Source organism: Carassius carassius, chromosome 14, assembly GCF_963082965.1.
Source record: "Carassius carassius chromosome 14, fCarCar2.1, whole genome shotgun sequence".
Lineage (NCBI taxonomy): Eukaryota > Metazoa > Chordata > Actinopteri > Cypriniformes > Cyprinidae > Carassius > Carassius carassius.
In genome coordinates, this window is record NC_081768.1 from 20,876,720 (window position 1) to 20,896,770 (window position 20,051).

Sequence of the window (20,051 nt, forward strand, 5' to 3'; positions counted from 1 at the left end):
TTCATTAATATTAATATTGTCTTTGGAATATGGTTATAAACTAGTGAATGTACTGACAGGCATTTATGGTAAACCTTAATAAAAATTAATGTAATTTATATCTTAAACTTTTATGTCATGGATGTAAATATAGGCAGTTACACATTTGTAACGATGAAGTTGAAATGTAGTACTTTTGAAATAAAATCTATTAGCTTAAAATGTCAAATGAAATAACACACTACAGTTTGGAGTACAATTACAATCAAGTACTTTACATGTGCTCTAGTATGTTAGTCAACATTAAAATAAGCAAATTTTAAATTACGTAAATTACTTCTGTAAAGCATGATAAAAAAAGATAAGTGATTGAAATGTGCAGCTCTTCATTTGATATTATTACAAAGTGTACTTTTTTAAATTGTACTGAAGTGTGTTAAGTACTTAAACAGTCTTGAAAGTATATTCTCTTTAAGTACATTTAAGTGGCATTTTCTTTATTAAAATGAAATTATGTGCAAGTAGTTTTTAAAAATATATTTTGAAGAATTGAAGTACACTGCATAATCAATACAATTAAGCACATTTCTTTTTCACAAGAGGCAGTCATGATTTTACTGAGATATAATATCATCTATATAATCTTGAGTTATAATGTCTTTCTATCAGTATTAAACTCAGGTAAAACCTATGATCTTCAACAGAGTAAACCAGCATGTCTAATTTGATGGAGAATGGCCCCAGTAATCATAATGGGGAGGCTGAGCAAGTATGGGAGAGACCCTGGACACTGGAAGAGATGCAGAAGTCCAGCACAAACTGGTCACTGGCAGCAGATTCAGGGGTACAAAGTGAAATGCATGCATTCCTGTTTCATATTCATCATTGAATACACTTGCCGCTGTGTTATACAGATGGTCTAGACTGAATGTTTATTTGTATCTCTGCAGTTGTTTCTTTTCCTGCAAGACTTCTCTCAGAGGATGTTGTCCAAGACTCATGAGATTGAGAAACAGTTGGACGGTCTTATTCAGGACACTAAAGCCACAGATAGCCGCCTACACACAGTGTTTAACGACTTCCTCATGCTGTCCAACACACAGTTCATTGAGAACGTATGTATTTTTTTCATCATTTTAGCTGAATAAGAATTCACTTTGTATATGGATGCAAAGCAGTTCAAGTTTTAAACTGAAACAACAGTTCACACTTGATAATATAGGCCAGAGTTTGTCGGCTTTTGATATTTATACGTTTCCATTTCAAAGTTCCTCTCTTGAGATTCAAAGTAGCCCAACTGTATATTTTTTATTGAGCTTTTTTCTCACTTCATATTGGGAAATTGTGAAATTTGATACATTTCAAGAAAAAATAATGGTGTAAACATGGACATACGCTGTTTATTGTGAAATCTTACGTCGTTTTTTTTATTCCTTAGAGGGTTTACGATGAAGAGGTGGAAGACCCTGCAACAAAGCCAGAAACCATGGAGAAACAGCCTGAACAGGTAGTGATTAGAAACGTTTCTCTGGGTCTTTCTGCTGTGGGTCATTTCTGTGATTTCATACAGTGCGTTATTATGAATTATTAATTATTATAGTCCATTTATATCATACTGTATGTGAAGGAGAAGACAAGGGAACAGAAAGAAGCAGAACTCATTCCCAAAGTCCAAGAGGCAGTCAACTATGGTCTGAAGGTCCTGGAATCTGCTTTCGAACAGCTGGACATTAAAGCAGGAAACTCAGACTCTGAGGATGAAGAGACTCTGGAAAAAGTCGAGCCCATTTTGGAAGCAAAGGTAAATGCTTCTCTACAGCCCCTTGAGCACTTCTTTGATGATCAGACAGTTATTATATATAATTAGTGGCTTTTGGGTGTGTGGTGTTAAAATGTGCAAAAAAAAAAAAAAAACTCAAATGAAAGAGGGAACTGAGCTATATCAATGGGTACATCTTCACGGCTTTTTCTGTGCCTAAATGTATTTTTATTGATAGGACCTGTATGTGGACAGGCCTCTGCCGTACTTGATTGGTTCCCAAGCATTTATGGATCAGGAGGATGTTGGCTTGGGCGATCTATCCAGCGATGGTGAGATTTCAGATTCATAAGCTTTCTGATTTTCTTCGTCTTGTTTTAGGTTGTTTTTAACTGGTGTGTTTTATAGAAATGTCTATCAGGAGTGGCAGAGACAGCGTCATTGAGAGTGATCTTGAAGAAGGTGATGAGGTAAGAGATAATGATGTGCACATGTACATGGATTCCGTCGTTAACATTTTAAGAGCATTGAAAATAAAATTAAAAAAAATGAATGAAGTGCTCCACTTTTTTTGAAAATGGGCTCATTTTCCCACTCCCCTAGAGTAAAACAGTCGAGTTTTACCGCTTTTGAATCCATTCAGCCGATCTCAGGGTCTGGCTGTAGCACTTTTAGCTTAGCTTAGCTTAGCATAGATCATTGAATCTGATTAGACCGTTAGCATCTCGCTAAAAAATGACCAAAGAGTTTCTATATTTTTCCTGTTTAAAACTTGACTCTTCTGTAGTTACATCGTGTACTAAGACCGACGGAAGATGGATTCAAAAATGTTAAAACTCAACTGTCCAACTCTAGGGGAGATGGAAATTGTGCCTTTTTGTGTTTTTTTTTGTTTTTAAAAAGCGGAGTGTTCCTTTAAAAAAATATATGTATAATCCTTTTATTTTCTAAAAGCAGTCAGATGAATACTCTGACCAGGATGAGGAAGTCCTTGAAGACTTTAAGAAAGTAAGACTTCTTCCTATTGTCCTATTGTACTACTCTGGTAGTTTATATAAGCATGACAGATATACGTGTAATATTTAACCATAGCTTTTATAGCAGTGTAGATTATATTTTATAGATGTGTGATGATTCCACATCTAAAATAAAGTGGGTTATAAAACCAAAACAATCCAATACCGTGAGATTTACTTAATCTTTTAAAAAGTTAAAAAAAAAAAAAAAAAAAATATATATATATATATATAAAAGTGTTATTTTTTTATAATTATTTCTTTAAATAGGTACATTTCTTTTAGAAATGTAATTAGTGAATTATTGTTGCTATTATTATTTTTAATGATAAAGCCATATTTAGGTAAATCAATAAAAAAGAAAGAAAAATAAAACATTTATTTAACATTGTACCATGTATAGATTGCTGTATTTCTGGTCAAACATTAATTTGTTCATCCCATAGAAACCATCTGTTGCTAGTTATGATGATGCTGATGAAGAGAACGAAGATGAAGATTCGGACATATTTGGAGGGTCTGATAAGGATGAAGATGAGCTCAAAAAGGTTAATATCTTTCTTTTTACTTAGCAAATGAGTATTATGAAAAATTATCTTTCTAAAATGTGCAAACTAAAACTTAACATTGGATTTCCTGCATCCCATGTCTTTCAGGACACTGGTCTGCCATCCTTTGCTGATGAACTAGCAGCCAGAATCAAGGGGGAGACTCCGAATAAGCCAGACACAGATCGCACATGTATGGTCCTGAACAACATATGAATTGAATTGATTTATTGTTTAACACCTTTTCATCTTTCCATTCAGTCAGTTTTCTTTCTCATGTTTATCTGTGTGCATGCACTTGTTTGTTCTCAAGCATTGTCATCAGGCCCATCCATCACCCAGAAGAAGAGTAAAACAAAGAAAGAGTCAAAACCTCAGGGTATGAGCTTCATATCGCATGTGCTTATCAGATCATGCTGCCAAATGCACACTACCATTCGAAAGTTTGGGGTCAGTTTTTTTCCCCCGTGGTCTTGAAAGAAGTCTCTTATGATCACCAGAGCTTCATTTATTTGATCATAAATATAGTGAAAACATTTGACTATTTTCATATATTTTATTGTCATAGCAAAGCTTTTACGCACAAATTGAATGTATTCTTTCTTATCAAAATATCATAAGTAGTAATACTGATTCCATACTTTTGTATAGTAGTGTATGTACAAATAAATATATCAGCAGATGACTGTATCTGCATTTTTTAATTGAAAACAACTACACTGTTATCAAGCATTTAAAAAAAATTATCTGGTATACCTGTATCATAGTTTCTTTCAGAAGTGGAAGGAAATTACAGTAGCTAGTAAAATAATTGTCATATGTTTTATGTACAAGTGGAGGATGATCAGGATGAGCTGTTCAAACCACCAAAAATGGAAGATGAGGAATATTCTCCATTTGGTGGAAATGGTGGACTATTTAGTGGAGGCAAAGGCCTGTTTGATGATGATGATGAGGTTGGTAAATAATAATGTAGTATCATACAAAAGCATACAAGTACATCTAGAAAAAGATATGGTAGTAATCTGTGAATGTCAGTTCATATTCATAATATTTGTTCTTTAGGGAGATCTGTTTTCTGATGCACCCAAAGCCGATCCTCTGGAAAAGGAAAAGACCGTAATTCAGGCAACAGGTAAGACTTTGTAATTGTCACTCTTCTCAGATCTAATTCTGTTGCCCATTTAAAGTCAGATGTAGGTAGCGTTGGGTATCGATTGGGTTTTTTATGATACCGGTGCCATTTCGATACTTTTAAAACTGTATCGGTGCCTAAATTGTGCCAGGACCAATACTTGTATACAAAAAAAAAAAAACTATGGATAACATTAAAGACCATTACAAAATATTTTAAAATAAATCCATAGTTTTCACACGCTCCTTGGATGCTCTCATTTTCCAAACTTCCCTTACTCTAAGGCAGTGATGCGCTGGTCAGTGTATAAACAACCCGCTCCCCAGACCGATGTTTTCAACTAACCCGCCCGCAACTCGCAAAAAAAGAAAAAGAAAATATTGTACCTGACCCGCTTCCTGACCCGCGTTTTTTACAAGTAGTAAATGCGTAGCCCCTTTATATTAATTTAATTACTTAAATAGGCTATAGCCTACAGGATAATAAGCGTTATGACCGCACACATAAGGCTTGCCACAAAGGAAATGTTAAAGTAATATTTATGAATGTGTCTAAATTAGCAAGGAGACATTTAATTGTTTAGCAATAAACTGGTGTTTTCTGTGTCGCTGCTTAGATGAAGTTGACGATGCAGATTCGCCGTGAACGCCAGAGAGAAATGCACATTTCATATGGATTAACGTACATATTCAGATTATAGCCTATTTATTTTGTTTTGAATATTTTCGTTTAAAAGTAGATATTTCAAGCTTTTTGTAATATATCGCCTATATTTCTTTTTAAACCCACCGACTAAAAGATTAAGACACTACCTGACCCAAAATATCACCCAAAGTTTCTACAGCTTTTCTCTTAGCTATTTCAGAATCTGGAAAAGTTACTGGGGCTAATTTACTGCAGTCGATAGAGCGATATGAATGTGTGTGATGTACGGCATTATAAATGCTCGCCACTTCTGCCGCCCAAACTTTGTCAACCTGCTGGTCATTTGGTTTATTTAAAAACGATTGCACTGATTTGCATGTTTCTTGATGATGTGCTTTTTTTCTTTGGTAGGGGAGCGTGGGGCACAACGTAACACTTTTTGGATTTGGCCAAATAATGAACAAAGTAATGGGGTTAGACAAACCATATTTTTAAACCAACAACATGCAAGCCTCTCCTACAAATGAGCACTGTTTGTATGTTCGTCGGACCTAACATTCCTTTGCAGTATCGCCCAAAGCGCCAAGAGTCAAATGTTACAATTTACCCCATGGGCGGGGTTAGTTGTAACAGTTGCTGGAAGAGTCAGATTTCACACAATAAATTCTACTTACATGCACCATGTCGCTTCACATCGTATTCTCCACCATGTCCCACAGAAAAACTGCTTTCGCATAGAATGCAAAAAGCTCTCTCTGCTTCGACCATCTACAGGTCTTAACCAAGAGTATGTTGCGGTCCATTCGTTATTGAAAGTGCTTCTCTTTTTCATGGCCACACTGGCCATGACTGCTGAACCTGAACGAGCAGCGCGCGCACACTCCAATTTGAGATTGTTGAATGTTGAGGAGGCATTCGTGCACCAGTCAACAGTTTAATTGACGTACGACTCAGCCTATCGACTAACGCTTTTATTGCTCTCCTCTGTACTATTGGACATAACCGTTTATTTATTAGGCAGGGTCGAATGAAAAAGCGGGACAGATGCTCAATTTGCGTGAGGCGGGACAAAGGGTAAAATTGCTGTACAACTTAAAGTGGTACAGGTGGTCACTCTATTCGTGCCAGTTATTCAGCCATAAAGTGTAGGCCAATGTATTTCAAAATTGTGTCTAGTACTATATAAATTACAAAAGTTTAATTGGCATCTTTATTTCAAACGACCCGACCGACCGCGACCCGAATATCATTAAAAATATTTTTGGATGACTCGTAATGCTCATTCCGGATCAACCCGAGCATCACTGCTCTAAGGCTAATAAATGTATTTCACAATCTGGGTCATTATTTAATAGAAACCACACATAATGTTTGTACTGTATCTCTGTCAATCACTCTGATATTTAGTTAAAATGAGTGCCGTTTGTCCCTGTCTTTAAAAACGTAACGATGTCATTTGTAAAGTACAGTATTGTGCAAAAGTCTTAGGCACGCTAGTATTTTCACCCCAAAAAAGGGTTTTAAGCCAGTTATTTATATATTTTGCTGTAGTTTGTCAGTAGGAAACATCAGTTTACATTTCCAAACATTCATTTTGCCATTAATTGTAATAATAATCTAGTGAGATTTTTGAATGTACAATCAGATCTCTGTGTGGAGCACTGGCTGTTTTCAGACTACAGCAAAAGATATAAATAACTGGCCAAACACAATTCTTTGGGGTGAAAATACTAACGTGCCTAAGACTTTTGCACAGTAGTGTATTTATAAAGTACGTATAATTAGATTAAGTATATTTAAATAAGTATAATTAAAGTATGCGTTCATATGTGTTAAGGGCTATATTTTCGGTGGAGGAAACAGATGCGGTGTGATGAGCAATGAACGGAGAGAAAACTTTACAGTAGATGGGAAACTGACTGCTCCCTCATGATCTTTTGTATTTATGACAAAGAACTGCACAGATACACAGGGCTCCAAACAAAAAAATCGAGTAAGGGGCCATTGGCTCCTATAAGCAAAAACTTAGGTGCCAAATGATTTTTTTAGGTGCCACAGAATAAACATGTTTTATGCGTTTTATTTAAATTATTTATTTTACATTTTAACTTTTTAATCATACTGACGTGTTTATGTCTCATCTTTTCTTGACTTTATCAGCATTTTAATCCCTCTTGTAGATGACCTGGGAATGAAGGTTCACTTAAAGTGGGAGCTAAATGTCTTTTCCAACTTGAAACATACAGTCATGCGTTGTTTATTACACAAAATCTGTACCAATATCATGGACCATAAGCATCACTTGGTCCCTGAGTATAGTTTGGGGTCCTCCTCAATGCGTCCTGTAAATGTTGTCATACTCTCTTAAAAATAAAGGTGCTTCATGATACCATAGAAGAACCTTTTTTTCCCTGTCTAAATGGTTTCATAAAGAACCTTTAACATTTGAAGACAATAACAGATTATGAAAAGGTCAGAAAGAGATTGTTCTTCAAAGAGCTTTTGACTGAATGGTTATTTGTGGAACCAAAATTATTCTGTGAAGAACCTTTTAAGCTCCTTTATTTTTAAGACTTTCACACTTTCAGTCTGTTTTTCTTAATTAGTAAAATTAAATTTTATAGGAGGAGTTGAATCATGTAGACAACAGGATAAGTAAAAATATTAAAATTCAATAGCTCATAAATATAGTAAAATGCTCCTCTTTATAGTTATTTTTCTAGCTGACTGATGAGCTTATGGACACTGAAAGGTTACCGAGGTTAATATTACGTTGCAATGTTTACAAGCTTTACACGTTTTCCGCAGTTTGAAAGTGTTGTACTGTAGAATCTCTTATAAAATATCCTACCTTTTGATGTTAATTCATGTTCATTATGTACTCTAGTAGTAAAGAGCAAGGTATGATAGGTTCACGTGCTGCTCGAACTGAGGCACTACTCGCGATCGCGCCTGCCGCATTATACATTACATTATACATTATCCGAATTCGCACCGTGTATGCCCGCCTTTATTAGGGGCCGTTCACATGTCGCGTCTTTTGCGCGCTCAAGTTCGTTATTTCAAATGTAGGCGCGCGGTATGCGTGCGTGCTCATAATTGAAGCGACGCGCTCATTTTTTTTCCGGGCGCGCCCGCACCGTATCGAGTTAAAAACATCTCAACTTTTCAGAATCCCGCAAGCGCACCGCAGGTCATGTGACAAGAACCAACCAATCAGCTTCATCCTTTACAGTACCAACGTTGAAAGCTCAGCCAAGATGAAGGAACAGCTGATCATAGCTCTATATGGATAGCCATTTTTAAATAAAATTTAGTAACAGAGCTACTGCAAGCGATTTTTAGTGCTGCAAATCCATTTATCCTTTGCTGAAATTTATGGAGAGAGCAGGTCATGGTTAATTAGCAATGGCCCGAAGGCTTTTGGAAAAAAATCAGAAAGTGGTGCGCCTAGCGTTTTCCACGCGTTTTTAGGCACGATATGTGAACGGCCCCTTAAAGAGCACCAAAACTGTATTTATTGTTTGACTTTTGTTATGAATTTGGAATAATTTTAAAGCTGATACTTTGTAAATTAAAAAGTAACAAAGCACAAAGCTTTTTGCGATTACTGGACGGCAAGTGCACTTCAAATAATGAAGTTCATGCATTAACAGAACACAGCATGGACTAAGATCTTGTTAAGAAGAAGCCTTATGATTATAAACAAGAACTGTTAACGATATTGCCAATATCCACACAGATGACAGCTTTACCTGTTGTCGTTGGTTCAAGTTATGAACGAAATAGAGGCTGTTTTTCTGCACTTTCTCTTAAAGTCTCCATCATTTCTCTCTCTCGCGCGTTTGTCAGGTGTGTGTCAGCGCTGCTGCGCGGCAGAAGAGGACTGTTTAAAACTCTTTTTCCCACTAAAACTTCGATGCGCATTCTCTCTAAGATTGAGGAGACAGGTCTGCCGCCCGTTTTCATATGAAATTTAAGCGGACGGACTCTGAGGCGATAGCGAATTTGTGTAGTTTATGGAGCTTAATGCTAAAAAAGCCTAGCTACGCCCGTGCTTCTTGTGTACATTTCGGAGAACCAGGACAAATATTTCAATCATTCGCTCAGGCATTTAAGAGGCACCGAAATGAGGCACCGAAATCTGCGTTCTTATTCGGTGCCATATTGGTACCGGGTTTCGGTACCCAATCCTATATGTAGGCCAGTCCTACGAGACAATTCAGTGATGCAAGCTCACATTCAGATGCACAGAACCAAGTCCTGCACTACATTTATTTATTTTCTTTTTCAATAATCAATTTTGCTTTGTTGTACACTACAGTATAGAAGAAAAGATCTATATTCTTATACTGATTTGTTCATTATATGAGCCATTGTTCAAACCATCTGATTTCCTGCTTTCAAAAAAAAAATTTAAATGAATTTACTTGTATTTCTATTTATTTATGTAGTTTGTAAATAATACCGTATTGACTAAAATCTTTTTATAATGATTTAATTTCTATTTATTTATTTATTTATTTATTTATTTCGTAAATAATTTTCCGTCTGACTGGAAAAATCTGTGTGTTAATGTGTTTTATAAATAGCCATTTAACAAACATTGACTCAGGATTTTGTTTTTTTAGTTTTTAACTATAATGACTAAATGGCTGTACAGTATCATCATCATCTCATATTTCTCCCACCTTGTGTTGACATAAAACTCCTTTACATGCTTGTCATCTTATCTTTTTCATTTGCTTTTGTAGAGCCCCCTAAAACGAAGAAAATTCCCACTGGCGCTGTCTCCATCTTTGCTGGTAAGCATTAACTGCATTCAATTTGCATACTCGCACACTGTTTTACATGACAGTTTTCTGTAGTTACTAATGAGTAAGATCTCTTCACGCCCCTTACCCACAGAAAACAAACATTTGGGCTCACCAAATGATTCAGACTCACTAGAGGGCAAAGGCAGTAAGAGTCCGGTGAAGCCCAAAGTGCAGGCAGCTCCAAAGCGTGCCTCGGTGGGAGGTGGACTGTTTGATGATGAAGACGATGATGATGATTTCTTCAGTGGGAAGACACCTAACAAATCCACCCCTGGTACATACTATCTAACATTTGCCCTGAGGTATGACAACTGACTTTCTTTTTGGGAAAGCTTAAATATGTATCTTTGTGATCAGGGCAAGAAAAGCAAATGCCAAAGAAGACTGAAGACCTGTTTGGAGAAGCTGATGAGGAGGAGGAGGAGGAGGATGAAGGCGGAGCAGTGTTCAGTGGGAAAGCCAGTGCAGTTCTTCCCCAACAGGACAAAAGAGCCATTGGGGATGAGGAGACACGTCCTTCAGAGAAAAAGGTCTGCTTTTTAATCATTTCATGATGATTGTTGTTGTTGGTTATGTACTGAATGTGTTTGCTTGCAGCTTCCTGTTGGTGCCATTTCAATGTTTGGACCCGGCACTAAAAATATACTGGAGGGTCTGAAGAAACGCAGGCCTTCCACCAGTGAAGAGTCTGTCCAGTCTGAAGAGGTAGAAAACTCTCAGTCTCTCTGTTCTATAGGGGTGTAACGGTATGCAAAAATCACGGTTCGGTACGTACCTCGGTTTTAAAGTCACGGTTCGGTTCATTTTCGGTACAGTAAGTAAAAGAAAGGGAAATATTAAACTGCCGGTTGTTCATTACTATAAACGTTTTTTAACAATTTGTTTATACTTCTTTTTCTTTTTTTTTTAAAATACTTTTTAATAAAATATATATAAAAAAGAATAAGAAATAAAATACTGCTGCAAAGTTCTCCACTAAATAAAATACTCTGTCTCAAACCAATATCATATAATAAAATATAATGAAAAATATAAATAAATAACTATGATTACAGTGCAGCATTACCAATCCCAGCTTGTAGGCCTGCTCATATTTAAAAAATATATATAACTTTTCCAAAGTGTAAAGTTGCAGCATCAACAGTTTCAGTTTTTAGACCTTTTTAGATTTCGTTATTGCGTTGGACCGATCGGAATTAAGAGCAAAGGTCTGTTTAAATGCAGACTGGAGCTGTGTTTGAATTAGAATCGTTTTTTTCCTAGTTGTATTGATGTTCACACTCTCGTGATGCCTTTTGAAAACCTTAGGCCGAAGACACACTGGCATATTGCACCTGTCAAACATAGTCTATTTTGCCGTCAATACTGTTGACGGTGTCCTTTATCAGTAGGCTTTATATTTATGCTCAACATGAAGTATAGATATTGTTGTCGTGAAGACAAGATCCTGGTCTGTCAGCGGTTTCCCTCTATGTCATATTATAGTAGCAGCAGCGTGCCAGCGCCGCGTCAGGCATGATTCTGGTGTGTAAAGACACAGAAAACTCAAGGCAGCCGTCACGCAACTGACACGCAGCAGAAACGCCACGCTCACGCCACGCAGTGTGTCACCGGCCTTAGAATCAGCTGCAGGGCGGGATTTGCGCTCAACGCGGAGACTTCCACCACTTAATATGTTCGTTTGGAAACATGAAAATGTTCCAATGTTCCGCACACAAAATATTGCATTCGGTCATTCGGTACACACGTGTACTGTACCGAAAGCCCTGTACCGAAACGGTCTGGTACGAATACACGTACCGTTACACCCCTACTGTTGTATTAATACTTGCTGTGTTGATTGTTATTTATTGTTTTTGCATTGTTTTTGGAGAGTGGACCTCCACCTGAAGCAGTCAAATCTTCACCTGCACTGGGAGCATCTGAGAAAACGCATAGCAAGAGTCTGTTCTCAGACGATGAAGACTCACAAGTACGCCACTTTTCTGTAGTCATGAAACAGAGAGCCTGTTCTCAGTTTTCCAGTGTATTTAAATTAGTGCTGGGCCATATATTTAATATTGAAGTAGTTATGCAATGATTTGTTTGTCAATACAAATAAAGCAACACTGTGAATATTGCAGTGATAAGATACTATTATATTAGAATAATTTTAACCTTATATAGTATATTAGTAAATCTCCTAAAGATTCAGTAGACTAGTTTTGTAGCCACGTCTTGTCTCATGAATCAAAAGTATTCATGTTTAGTATGAATACATTTGGCAGGCAAAAAAAGGTTTGATTTGTTTCTGTTTATGGAAATTATTATTCAGATTGATAATGTTATAGGGATAGTTCAACCAGAAATGAACATTTGTCATCACTTACTCACCTTCATGTTGTTTCAAAACCTTTATGGGTTTCTTTCTTATGTTGAACATAAAAGAAGATATTTTGAAGAATGCTGGTAGTCAAACAGTTGATGTCCCCATTGACTTCCGTAGTACTCTTTTCTTTACTGTTGAAGTCAGTGGGGACCATCAACTTTTTGGTTCTTTAAAATTCAAAAACAGTTGTGGAACGACATGAGGGTGAGTAAATGATGACCGAATTTTAGATTTTTGGGTGAACCATTCATTCCTTTAAAATATATATCTTGACAATATTCTTTGTTTTAGTTATATCACTCAACCTCAATTACACACTGACTCCTGATACTTGTCTTTGATGTATTTGCTGTCCTGGTTCTTGCTTGTTTTAAAGCTATTCGCAAGTGAGACTGCAAGTAAGTCAAAGTCGACAACTCAGAACAAAGCCAGTAAAGCTCCGCTCTCAATATTTGCTGATGAAGAAGAAGAGGTGATGTTTAAAGAGATAGTAATCTAGATCTATTTTATTCTACTCAGTGGTTTTCAGCCAGTCTGTTTTGACTTTTTAAGGACCTTTTTTCATCAACACCAAAGTTCAAGCCGGTTGAGGTCAAAAAAACATCTCTACAACCCAAGAAACCTGAATCCAGTTCATTCTTCAGTGATGATGATGTATGTGTGTGTGTTTAATGCAGAGTAAACCAATTACAGTCATTACAATTGTAAAAAATACAGTACATATATTACAATACAAAATGGTTATATGAAATTGTCTGTAACACTTTAGTATAGGGACAAATTCTCACTATTACAAAGTTCCTTGTTAGCATGCATATCATTAACATTGGCTGTTTATTAGTGCATATAAAGCACATATTCTGCAAGATCATATTCTACATCCCTAATTCTACCCAATACCTAAACTTAACAACTACCTTACTAACTATTAGTAAGCAGCAAATTAGGAGTTCATTGACTTTATTAAAATAAAGTGTGAAAAATTTTTAATTTTATTTTGAGAGCATTTTTATTTGTTCAATCGATGAAGCATGCTGATATCACATGACATGGCACAACATTTGCTCATCTGTGTATCAGGATCAGTGGATGAGCTCCAAGCCCAGCAAAGGGAGCCCGGAAGTGAAGCCCAGCAGAATGAAGTCGAGTGTTAGCGCCCCCTCTAGGTTACCCAGTGTCAAAGCAGCACAAAAAGACGGTCTGTTTGAAGACGACGATGATTTGTTTGCAGCCACAAACGAGTCAAGGTTTGTGGATCGGTGATCAGTAAATGTACTAAAGTAGTGAGGAAAAACAATAAATCATTATGCTGTAAAAAATATTGTCTGTCCTTGCAGTAAGAAGTCATCCCAGAGAGTATCTCTGCTGTTTGAGAATGAAGATGATGAGGACAAAGAACCTCTTTTTGGCTTTAAAACACCTGCAAATAAAGCTCCTTCTGAAGCAAAGGTAAGTGTGGCTTGAGTGTCAATATACTTTTTGGGCTACTTTACAGAATTTTGATCTGTGAGATGTTTTTGAAAAAAGTCTTATATGCTTACCACATATATATATATAAAAATATATCTGTTTTAACATATATAAAAAATTGAATTTATTCTGCATCATTGCTTTTTTTCAATATTTCAATATGACGATTTGCTGCTCAGGAAACATTTCTGATTATTATCAATGTTGAAAACAGTTGTTGTTCTTATTATTTTGGTGGAAATTGTGATTTCCTCCACTCCTTTGATTCTTTGATGGAAATGAAAGATCAAAAGAACAGCATTTATTTTAAATCTTTTATCATTTTACATGTCTTTACTGACACTTTTGATCAATTTTAATGTGTTCTTTCTAAATAAAGTATTCATTTCTAAAAAAAAAAAAAAAAAAAAAAAAAAAAAATCTTTCTGGCCCAAACCTTTTGTGGTAGTTCTAGTGTATGTTTCCAATCATTCATCATAATTTATTTGACATATTAAAAAAGTTTTTTTTGCGTAGCATTTATATTAATGTAGGTCAATTTTCTTTTTTACTGAATTTATTTTAGTAGCTAAAAATAGCATTGTGTTTCAGGTTTCTGGTGCTCCCTCTCTGTTTGAATCTACGGAAGAGGAGAATGCACCTAATCTACCGAAAGACAAGATAGAAGAAGAGAAGCAGCCAGTGGAATTCATTCCACCCTCTGTAGACCGCACTGAGATTAAGAAGAAGCCAGTAGGAGCAGTAAGCCTTTTTGGTGGGATTGATGTATTAGCAGACAAGCAAGACACAAATAAAGTGAGTAAAATATAAAAAAACAAAAAAACGAAAACAAAAGGGCAATAAACATCGACATTTATGGGTTACACCTAAATAAAAAAAGGGTTAGAGAAATTGGGATGGTCTATTCCACAGAAACATACTAAGGATCAAGAGGAGATCTCTGATTGTGACAAGCTAAAGGAGGGCCCTCCGCCCATGGAGATTAAAGGGACCAATGCCAAGAAAACAGCACTGAGTCTTTTTGATGATGATGATGATGATGATGATGATGAAGATATGAACACTAATGTAATAATTCCTGCCCCTAAAACATCCGAATCAACAGAAAAGAATGCACTAAAGGTTAGTTGTTTTTAGATTTTTTAGTACTATGAGTTATGAATTTGTATGACTAAGTAGGTTATTTAATGTTATTTATTGATTTTGATTGTGATCTCAGGATCATGGGCCCCAAATGAAGAGCACAGGTGTGTTCCAAGATGAGGAACTACTTTTCAGTCACACGCAACAGAGGGACAACGATCCTGACGTAGACCTTTTTGCCACTTCTCCTAAACCGTCTGTAAGTCTTTGATATGAAGAACTATTTAGTAATTTAACAGATGCTTTTATCTAAAGAGACTTACAAATGAGGACAATGGAAGCAATCAAAATCAACAAAAGAGCAATGAAACGCAAGTGCTATAACAAGTCTCAGTTAGCTTAATGTAGTACATTTTTAGTTTTTTTATTCTATCTACACTGCTTTTAGACTTTGCCTGCTTAGACTTTTCCTCTTTGTGGAGACACAGAGGTTACTTACTGATGGAGGTATTTTCATTTTACAGGTGCCGTCTCAGAGCTCTGTAAAACCAGATGTCCCCACACTGTTTGGTGATGATGAAGACGATGACATCTTCAATTCAGAAAAGCCTAAAGCTCCTCCGGTACCGTTTGTTTCCCAACAAGTTTTGTGGGGTTTTTTTCTTATCCTTCATGAAAGCTAAATACTAGTACTATATTATCCACATACAGAGAGTACCTGAGAAGCCCAGCAAGCCTAAAACAAATGAAATGGACCAATCAACACTAACCTCAAGCAAGGTATACTCAGAAATAAATCTGCTTTGTTGCTTTAATTCATCTTTATACAACAGAATAATAAAAAAGCCATTGTTTACATGTAGAAAATAGAGATTATATTATATTTTATTTTATAAATATAAAACATTATTTGTGACATTTCCAGTTCCTGTTAAAATGGTTATTGGTTTTTACTGTTTGACTTGTATGTAACTAATATTATTTAATCGCACAGGAGCCTACAAGCCCTCTAAAATCTAAAAAAACCTCCTCAAGGATCGGAGAACTTCAAGTAATGTTTAAAAAAAAAAAACTCTGTACTTCCATTTCTCTCAGTGTGAAAACTGTGGTTTTTTTTACTTTGTCCTCCTGGCATGATCTTTCTCAGAAGTCAAAGAAAAGCTACAGTCTTGCTTTTCATTGAGCTGTTTTATGACCCCGAAATGCCTGTCAACAATCTGTTAAAAATCTGTCTGCAAACCATATATACTATATATTCTTGTCTGTTAACGTTTTCACTGTTTCTGGAATACCAGAACATCTTTAGCTTTGCCATAACATTGTTTCTCTCTATGCCAATATTGTAAGTAAACCATTACTGCACCAATAGGAAACCACTTGATGCAGCGCTCTGCAGCTACTGTAGCAATGTGCTGTTTACAGAGTTTGCAAGGCAGCAGTCTATTTATATTTACCACATCTCCAACAATTATCAAATTGACCTAAATCTGCATACTGAATAGTGATTTCTTTCTTGCATTAATTTAAACAGGCATCTTGATTTATTGACAAAGACCGAAAACCTAGATTTGACCCTATTCACTATTCTGTTGCTGCCTTGCATACATGAACATGTCCTGCAGGAAATGCAAATCTAGTGTACTGTACTTCTAAAATAGTACAAACCGGTCTCTCTCTGATCTTTGCATGTGAGCAATAGCCACTGGGCGTATTGAATTTAAGTTTTGTCACAGATTTAAAGACCTGTCTGTTTCTTTCAGGCGAGCTTAGTTGTCAACCCTGCCAGCCTTCTGCCAGGCGCGGTGTCACGGATTCCAGGAGCTGTCAGTTTAATCCCTGGCCTGGCACCCGTTTCCCTCCCTGCAGCTGCCAATACGATCACTGAGCATCAGCCCTCCAGTGAGGGAGGGGTGGGCTTCGACTCGCCCGCTCAGGTCAGCATGCTACAGAGTGCTAACAAGGTAGGTCAGACTGCAGTATGTTTGTTTAATAGGTGCCATGGAATATTGGTTGTGCTATTGCAATGAAAACTGCTGCTGTTGATATAGTGCAGCATTTATTTAACATCCTGTTCTTTTCAGTTGACACAAAGTCTGGAATTTTAGGTCACACTTTATTTTAACGTACAATTCCTGTTATTAACAAACCAGTAACTACGACATTTGTCTCAAACTCCTAATATGCTGCTTATTAATAGTTAGTAAGGTAGTTGTTAAAGAGCCCCTGTTATGGTTATGAAAGGTTCATATTTTGGTTTTGGGAGTCCCTGACAACAGGTTGACATGCATGCAAAGTCAAAAAACACTTTCATTGTCTTATAATATGCATTTATTTTTTACCTTATTTGTTCAACGATTCCCAAACGATTCACTCAACGATTCATCTTTACAAACTCCTCCCTTGCGTAATCTGCAGTGATTGGTTGATTTCATTTCCATTTATCTTGCCTGTAATGCCTTTTGTGTAATTGAGTAATACCTTTTCTCAAAAGCTTCTAAAGTGTTTTTTTTATTTTTTTATATTAATATAATTATAATCACGTTTTTATATTAAAACATACAAATATTACTCTGTATTGTGGCGGAGAGGTTGTGTAAGTGCATTAACAGTATTCTGGAATATTTCTATAGATTATAGAAATATTATATTAAGGATGTTTCAATACGTTTTATATATTTTTTTCTCTATTTTTGTTTGAAGAAAATATAGACAGATTTCGGATATAGAGTTTTTATTTTTTACAGTTTTTACTACATTTTAGTCTCATCTCTTTTTGTCGTGGTGATATACTGTAGTCTCAGCTAGTGTTTAATGATGTTGGTGTGATCTCGCGTCTTGTCTTAGTCATGGAAAAAAGTTGTTTTCTTTATAGGTTTCATTAACCAAATGAACACTATCAGAATGTCCATTCAGTGGCTTTTTTCTGCTGCAGGGTCGGGCTAAAGGCGCAGTGCGACGGCGACCGCAGACAAGGGCAGCAAGACATCTTTCAGTACAGCAATCTGAGGAAGCTGTTGGAGAAAGCACCTCTTTACAAGCTGATGAAGCAGTTATGGCTGCTTCTCTCCCTACCTTTATCCCCGTGTCAGTGCGACCCTCAGCACTCACTATACCTGTCAGCACCCCTGCTCCTGCCAAGACCCCCGATGAAGCAGTCAGGCCAAAGAGATTTCTCGATTCTGGAGATCATCTGTTTGATTCAGATGATCTTTTTGCCACAAAGCCTGTTCCCTCCTCAAATCACAAAGCAAAGACCCCTGAGGAAGGCCATAAGAAAGCCTCCAAGACAGAGGTCGTCATAGCTTCAAAGAAAGACCAGGCCTTGTCTATTTTTGACAGCCATGAGGATGATCTTTTTGCCACACTGAAACAGAAGAATGTCCAGAAAGGCAAACACATGTCCTTCCTAGAAGATGATGATGATGATATTTTCGGAGCAGGAAAGAGTAAAAGCGCAGATAGTAAAATCTCCAAAGCAGAAGCCAGCACTGTAAAACCAGGCATCTTCCAGGTAAACACCACACATTCTTTATAAGTTTGGCATTACAGATCAATGGGGTTACAGAAGGAAGTGGTTATGACTGATTTTTGTTTCCCTATTGACCATAAAATAAATGTTTACAGGATGAAGTGAAAGAACCTCCCAAGGCCCAGAAGAAGCCCATGGAAGTGTCATTGGATGCAAGTTTGTTTGATGATGATGTTGATATTTTTGCTGACTTGACTGGCCCCACAAAGCCAAAGGAGAAGAAAGCAAAGAAGAAATTGGAGACAAAATCTATATTCGAGGATGACATGGGTTAGTTATCGCTGCAAAACACTCTTCACTATGATTCTTACCAGGGCCCACGTCTATAAAACTGTGTGTAAATTTCATCATAAAAGTGATAAATACAGATTTTGCTTATGCACAACAGAGTTCGGATTTGTAAAAACACGTATGCCAGAGCCAAGTTACCCAGTCATCGAATAACCATATATGGAGACTACAGCGCCTCATTTTTCTATGCATAACCTTGCCTGCATATAATTTCCATATACATATTACCATGTGATGCTGCCATATTTAAAGCCAAGTATTAAAAAAAAAAAAATTACATTAAAAAAAAGAAAGTATTACCTATTCCCTCAAATTCTGTCCTTAATCTTTTTTTTATTATGTTGGGAAGACAAGGGAAGGAAAGGGCTTTCCGAAGCCACTGTCAGTTCTTAATTAATGGGAGTTATTATTCTGTTTACTTCACTCACATTAATAAATGAGTGATTTGATGATGTGCACATATTTGCACCAAGTTTATTTTCTTATTAAATCCTGAAATGTGCCTGGAAATTTGCCTATGCATGAAATTGGCATTGGAATGGCCATTCACAATTTTCCACACATGCATATCAAGAATTATACACGAGTCCCCGGGTAATTTTAATTAATTTATGAACATTGCTAATGTAAACAATGTAAATGTGCTCAACAATAAAGACACGCTCACAAATGCTTACAGGTCTATGCTTTTTGCTCTCACCTCACAGATGATATCTTCTCGACTGGCACTACAAAACCAACGGTGAAGCCATCCTCCAAATCTAAGAAGAGCCAGGATCCTGTATCAGCTGTGGAAACAGACAGCAATATTTTTGATGATCCCTTGAATGCGTTTGGGGGAAACTGAGTCTCCTACATAACAGCATTTTGTTTAACTCTGTAGTGATATTCACGGCCTAATTGAAGGTAGATGTAATCTAACACTGGTGATAATTAATTAATAAACTCTAATAGGTAACTTTTACAACAACAAAAAAATTGACAGGAAAGAAGATTGTAAATCTGTTTACCTCTAATGCCATACGTGAAGTCATCTGACTGGTAAAAGATGTAGCGGTATTCAAATGGCATTGACATTTGCAACAGATATGTGTCTTTTATTAGCACTTTAAACATGACAATTGTCTGGTAAGGTGTAAAAAAAAAAAGGCTGTTGATTAAGGCTGGAGACATTCCTCTGACATTGTCAACTGTAACGTTTCATTTTGAAATGTGGTGCCATAACTCTAAGGCTGTGTGCCAACATAAGTGCTTTTGTCGTTGATGTTTTTATAACTTGAGCTTAAGATTTCTTGTGTTGCATGTGAAATGATTTTTGGAAACTGAAGAAAATATATTTTATGAAACGTAGTGAATGAGTCCGAGTGCTTGAATTCAAAATGTGTAAAGGACCATGCCATTGCTAACCATT

The 20,051-nt window shown here is 36.4% G+C and overlaps 1 protein-coding gene across 1 annotated transcript; it reads left to right on the forward strand.

Annotated features, from left to right (window-relative positions):
• The first annotated feature begins 663 nt into the window (after nucleotides 1–663).
• LOC132157316 (WASH complex subunit 2-like) lies at nucleotides 664–19,990 on the forward strand. Its single transcript, XM_059566605.1, has 31 exons — nucleotides 664–823; nucleotides 930–1,094; nucleotides 1,418–1,486; nucleotides 1,607–1,780; nucleotides 1,977–2,070; nucleotides 2,147–2,208; nucleotides 2,693–2,746; nucleotides 3,201–3,302; nucleotides 3,411–3,495; nucleotides 3,616–3,681; nucleotides 4,137–4,258; nucleotides 4,368–4,437; nucleotides 9,837–9,887; nucleotides 9,991–10,173; nucleotides 10,257–10,429; nucleotides 10,497–10,604; nucleotides 11,773–11,871; nucleotides 12,644–12,739; nucleotides 12,820–12,921; nucleotides 13,348–13,514; nucleotides 13,605–13,716; nucleotides 14,329–14,532; nucleotides 14,650–14,859; nucleotides 14,957–15,079; nucleotides 15,345–15,443; nucleotides 15,532–15,600; nucleotides 15,815–15,871; nucleotides 16,581–16,781; nucleotides 17,753–18,331; nucleotides 18,445–18,619; nucleotides 19,348–19,990. Exons 1-31 carry the CDS (start codon nucleotides 695–697, stop codon nucleotides 19,485–19,487), a joined length of 4,140 nt encoding a protein of 1,379 aa, XP_059422588.1. The 5' UTR covers nucleotides 664–694; the 3' UTR covers nucleotides 19,488–19,990.
• The last annotated feature ends 61 nt before the right edge of the window (nucleotides 19,991–20,051 follow it).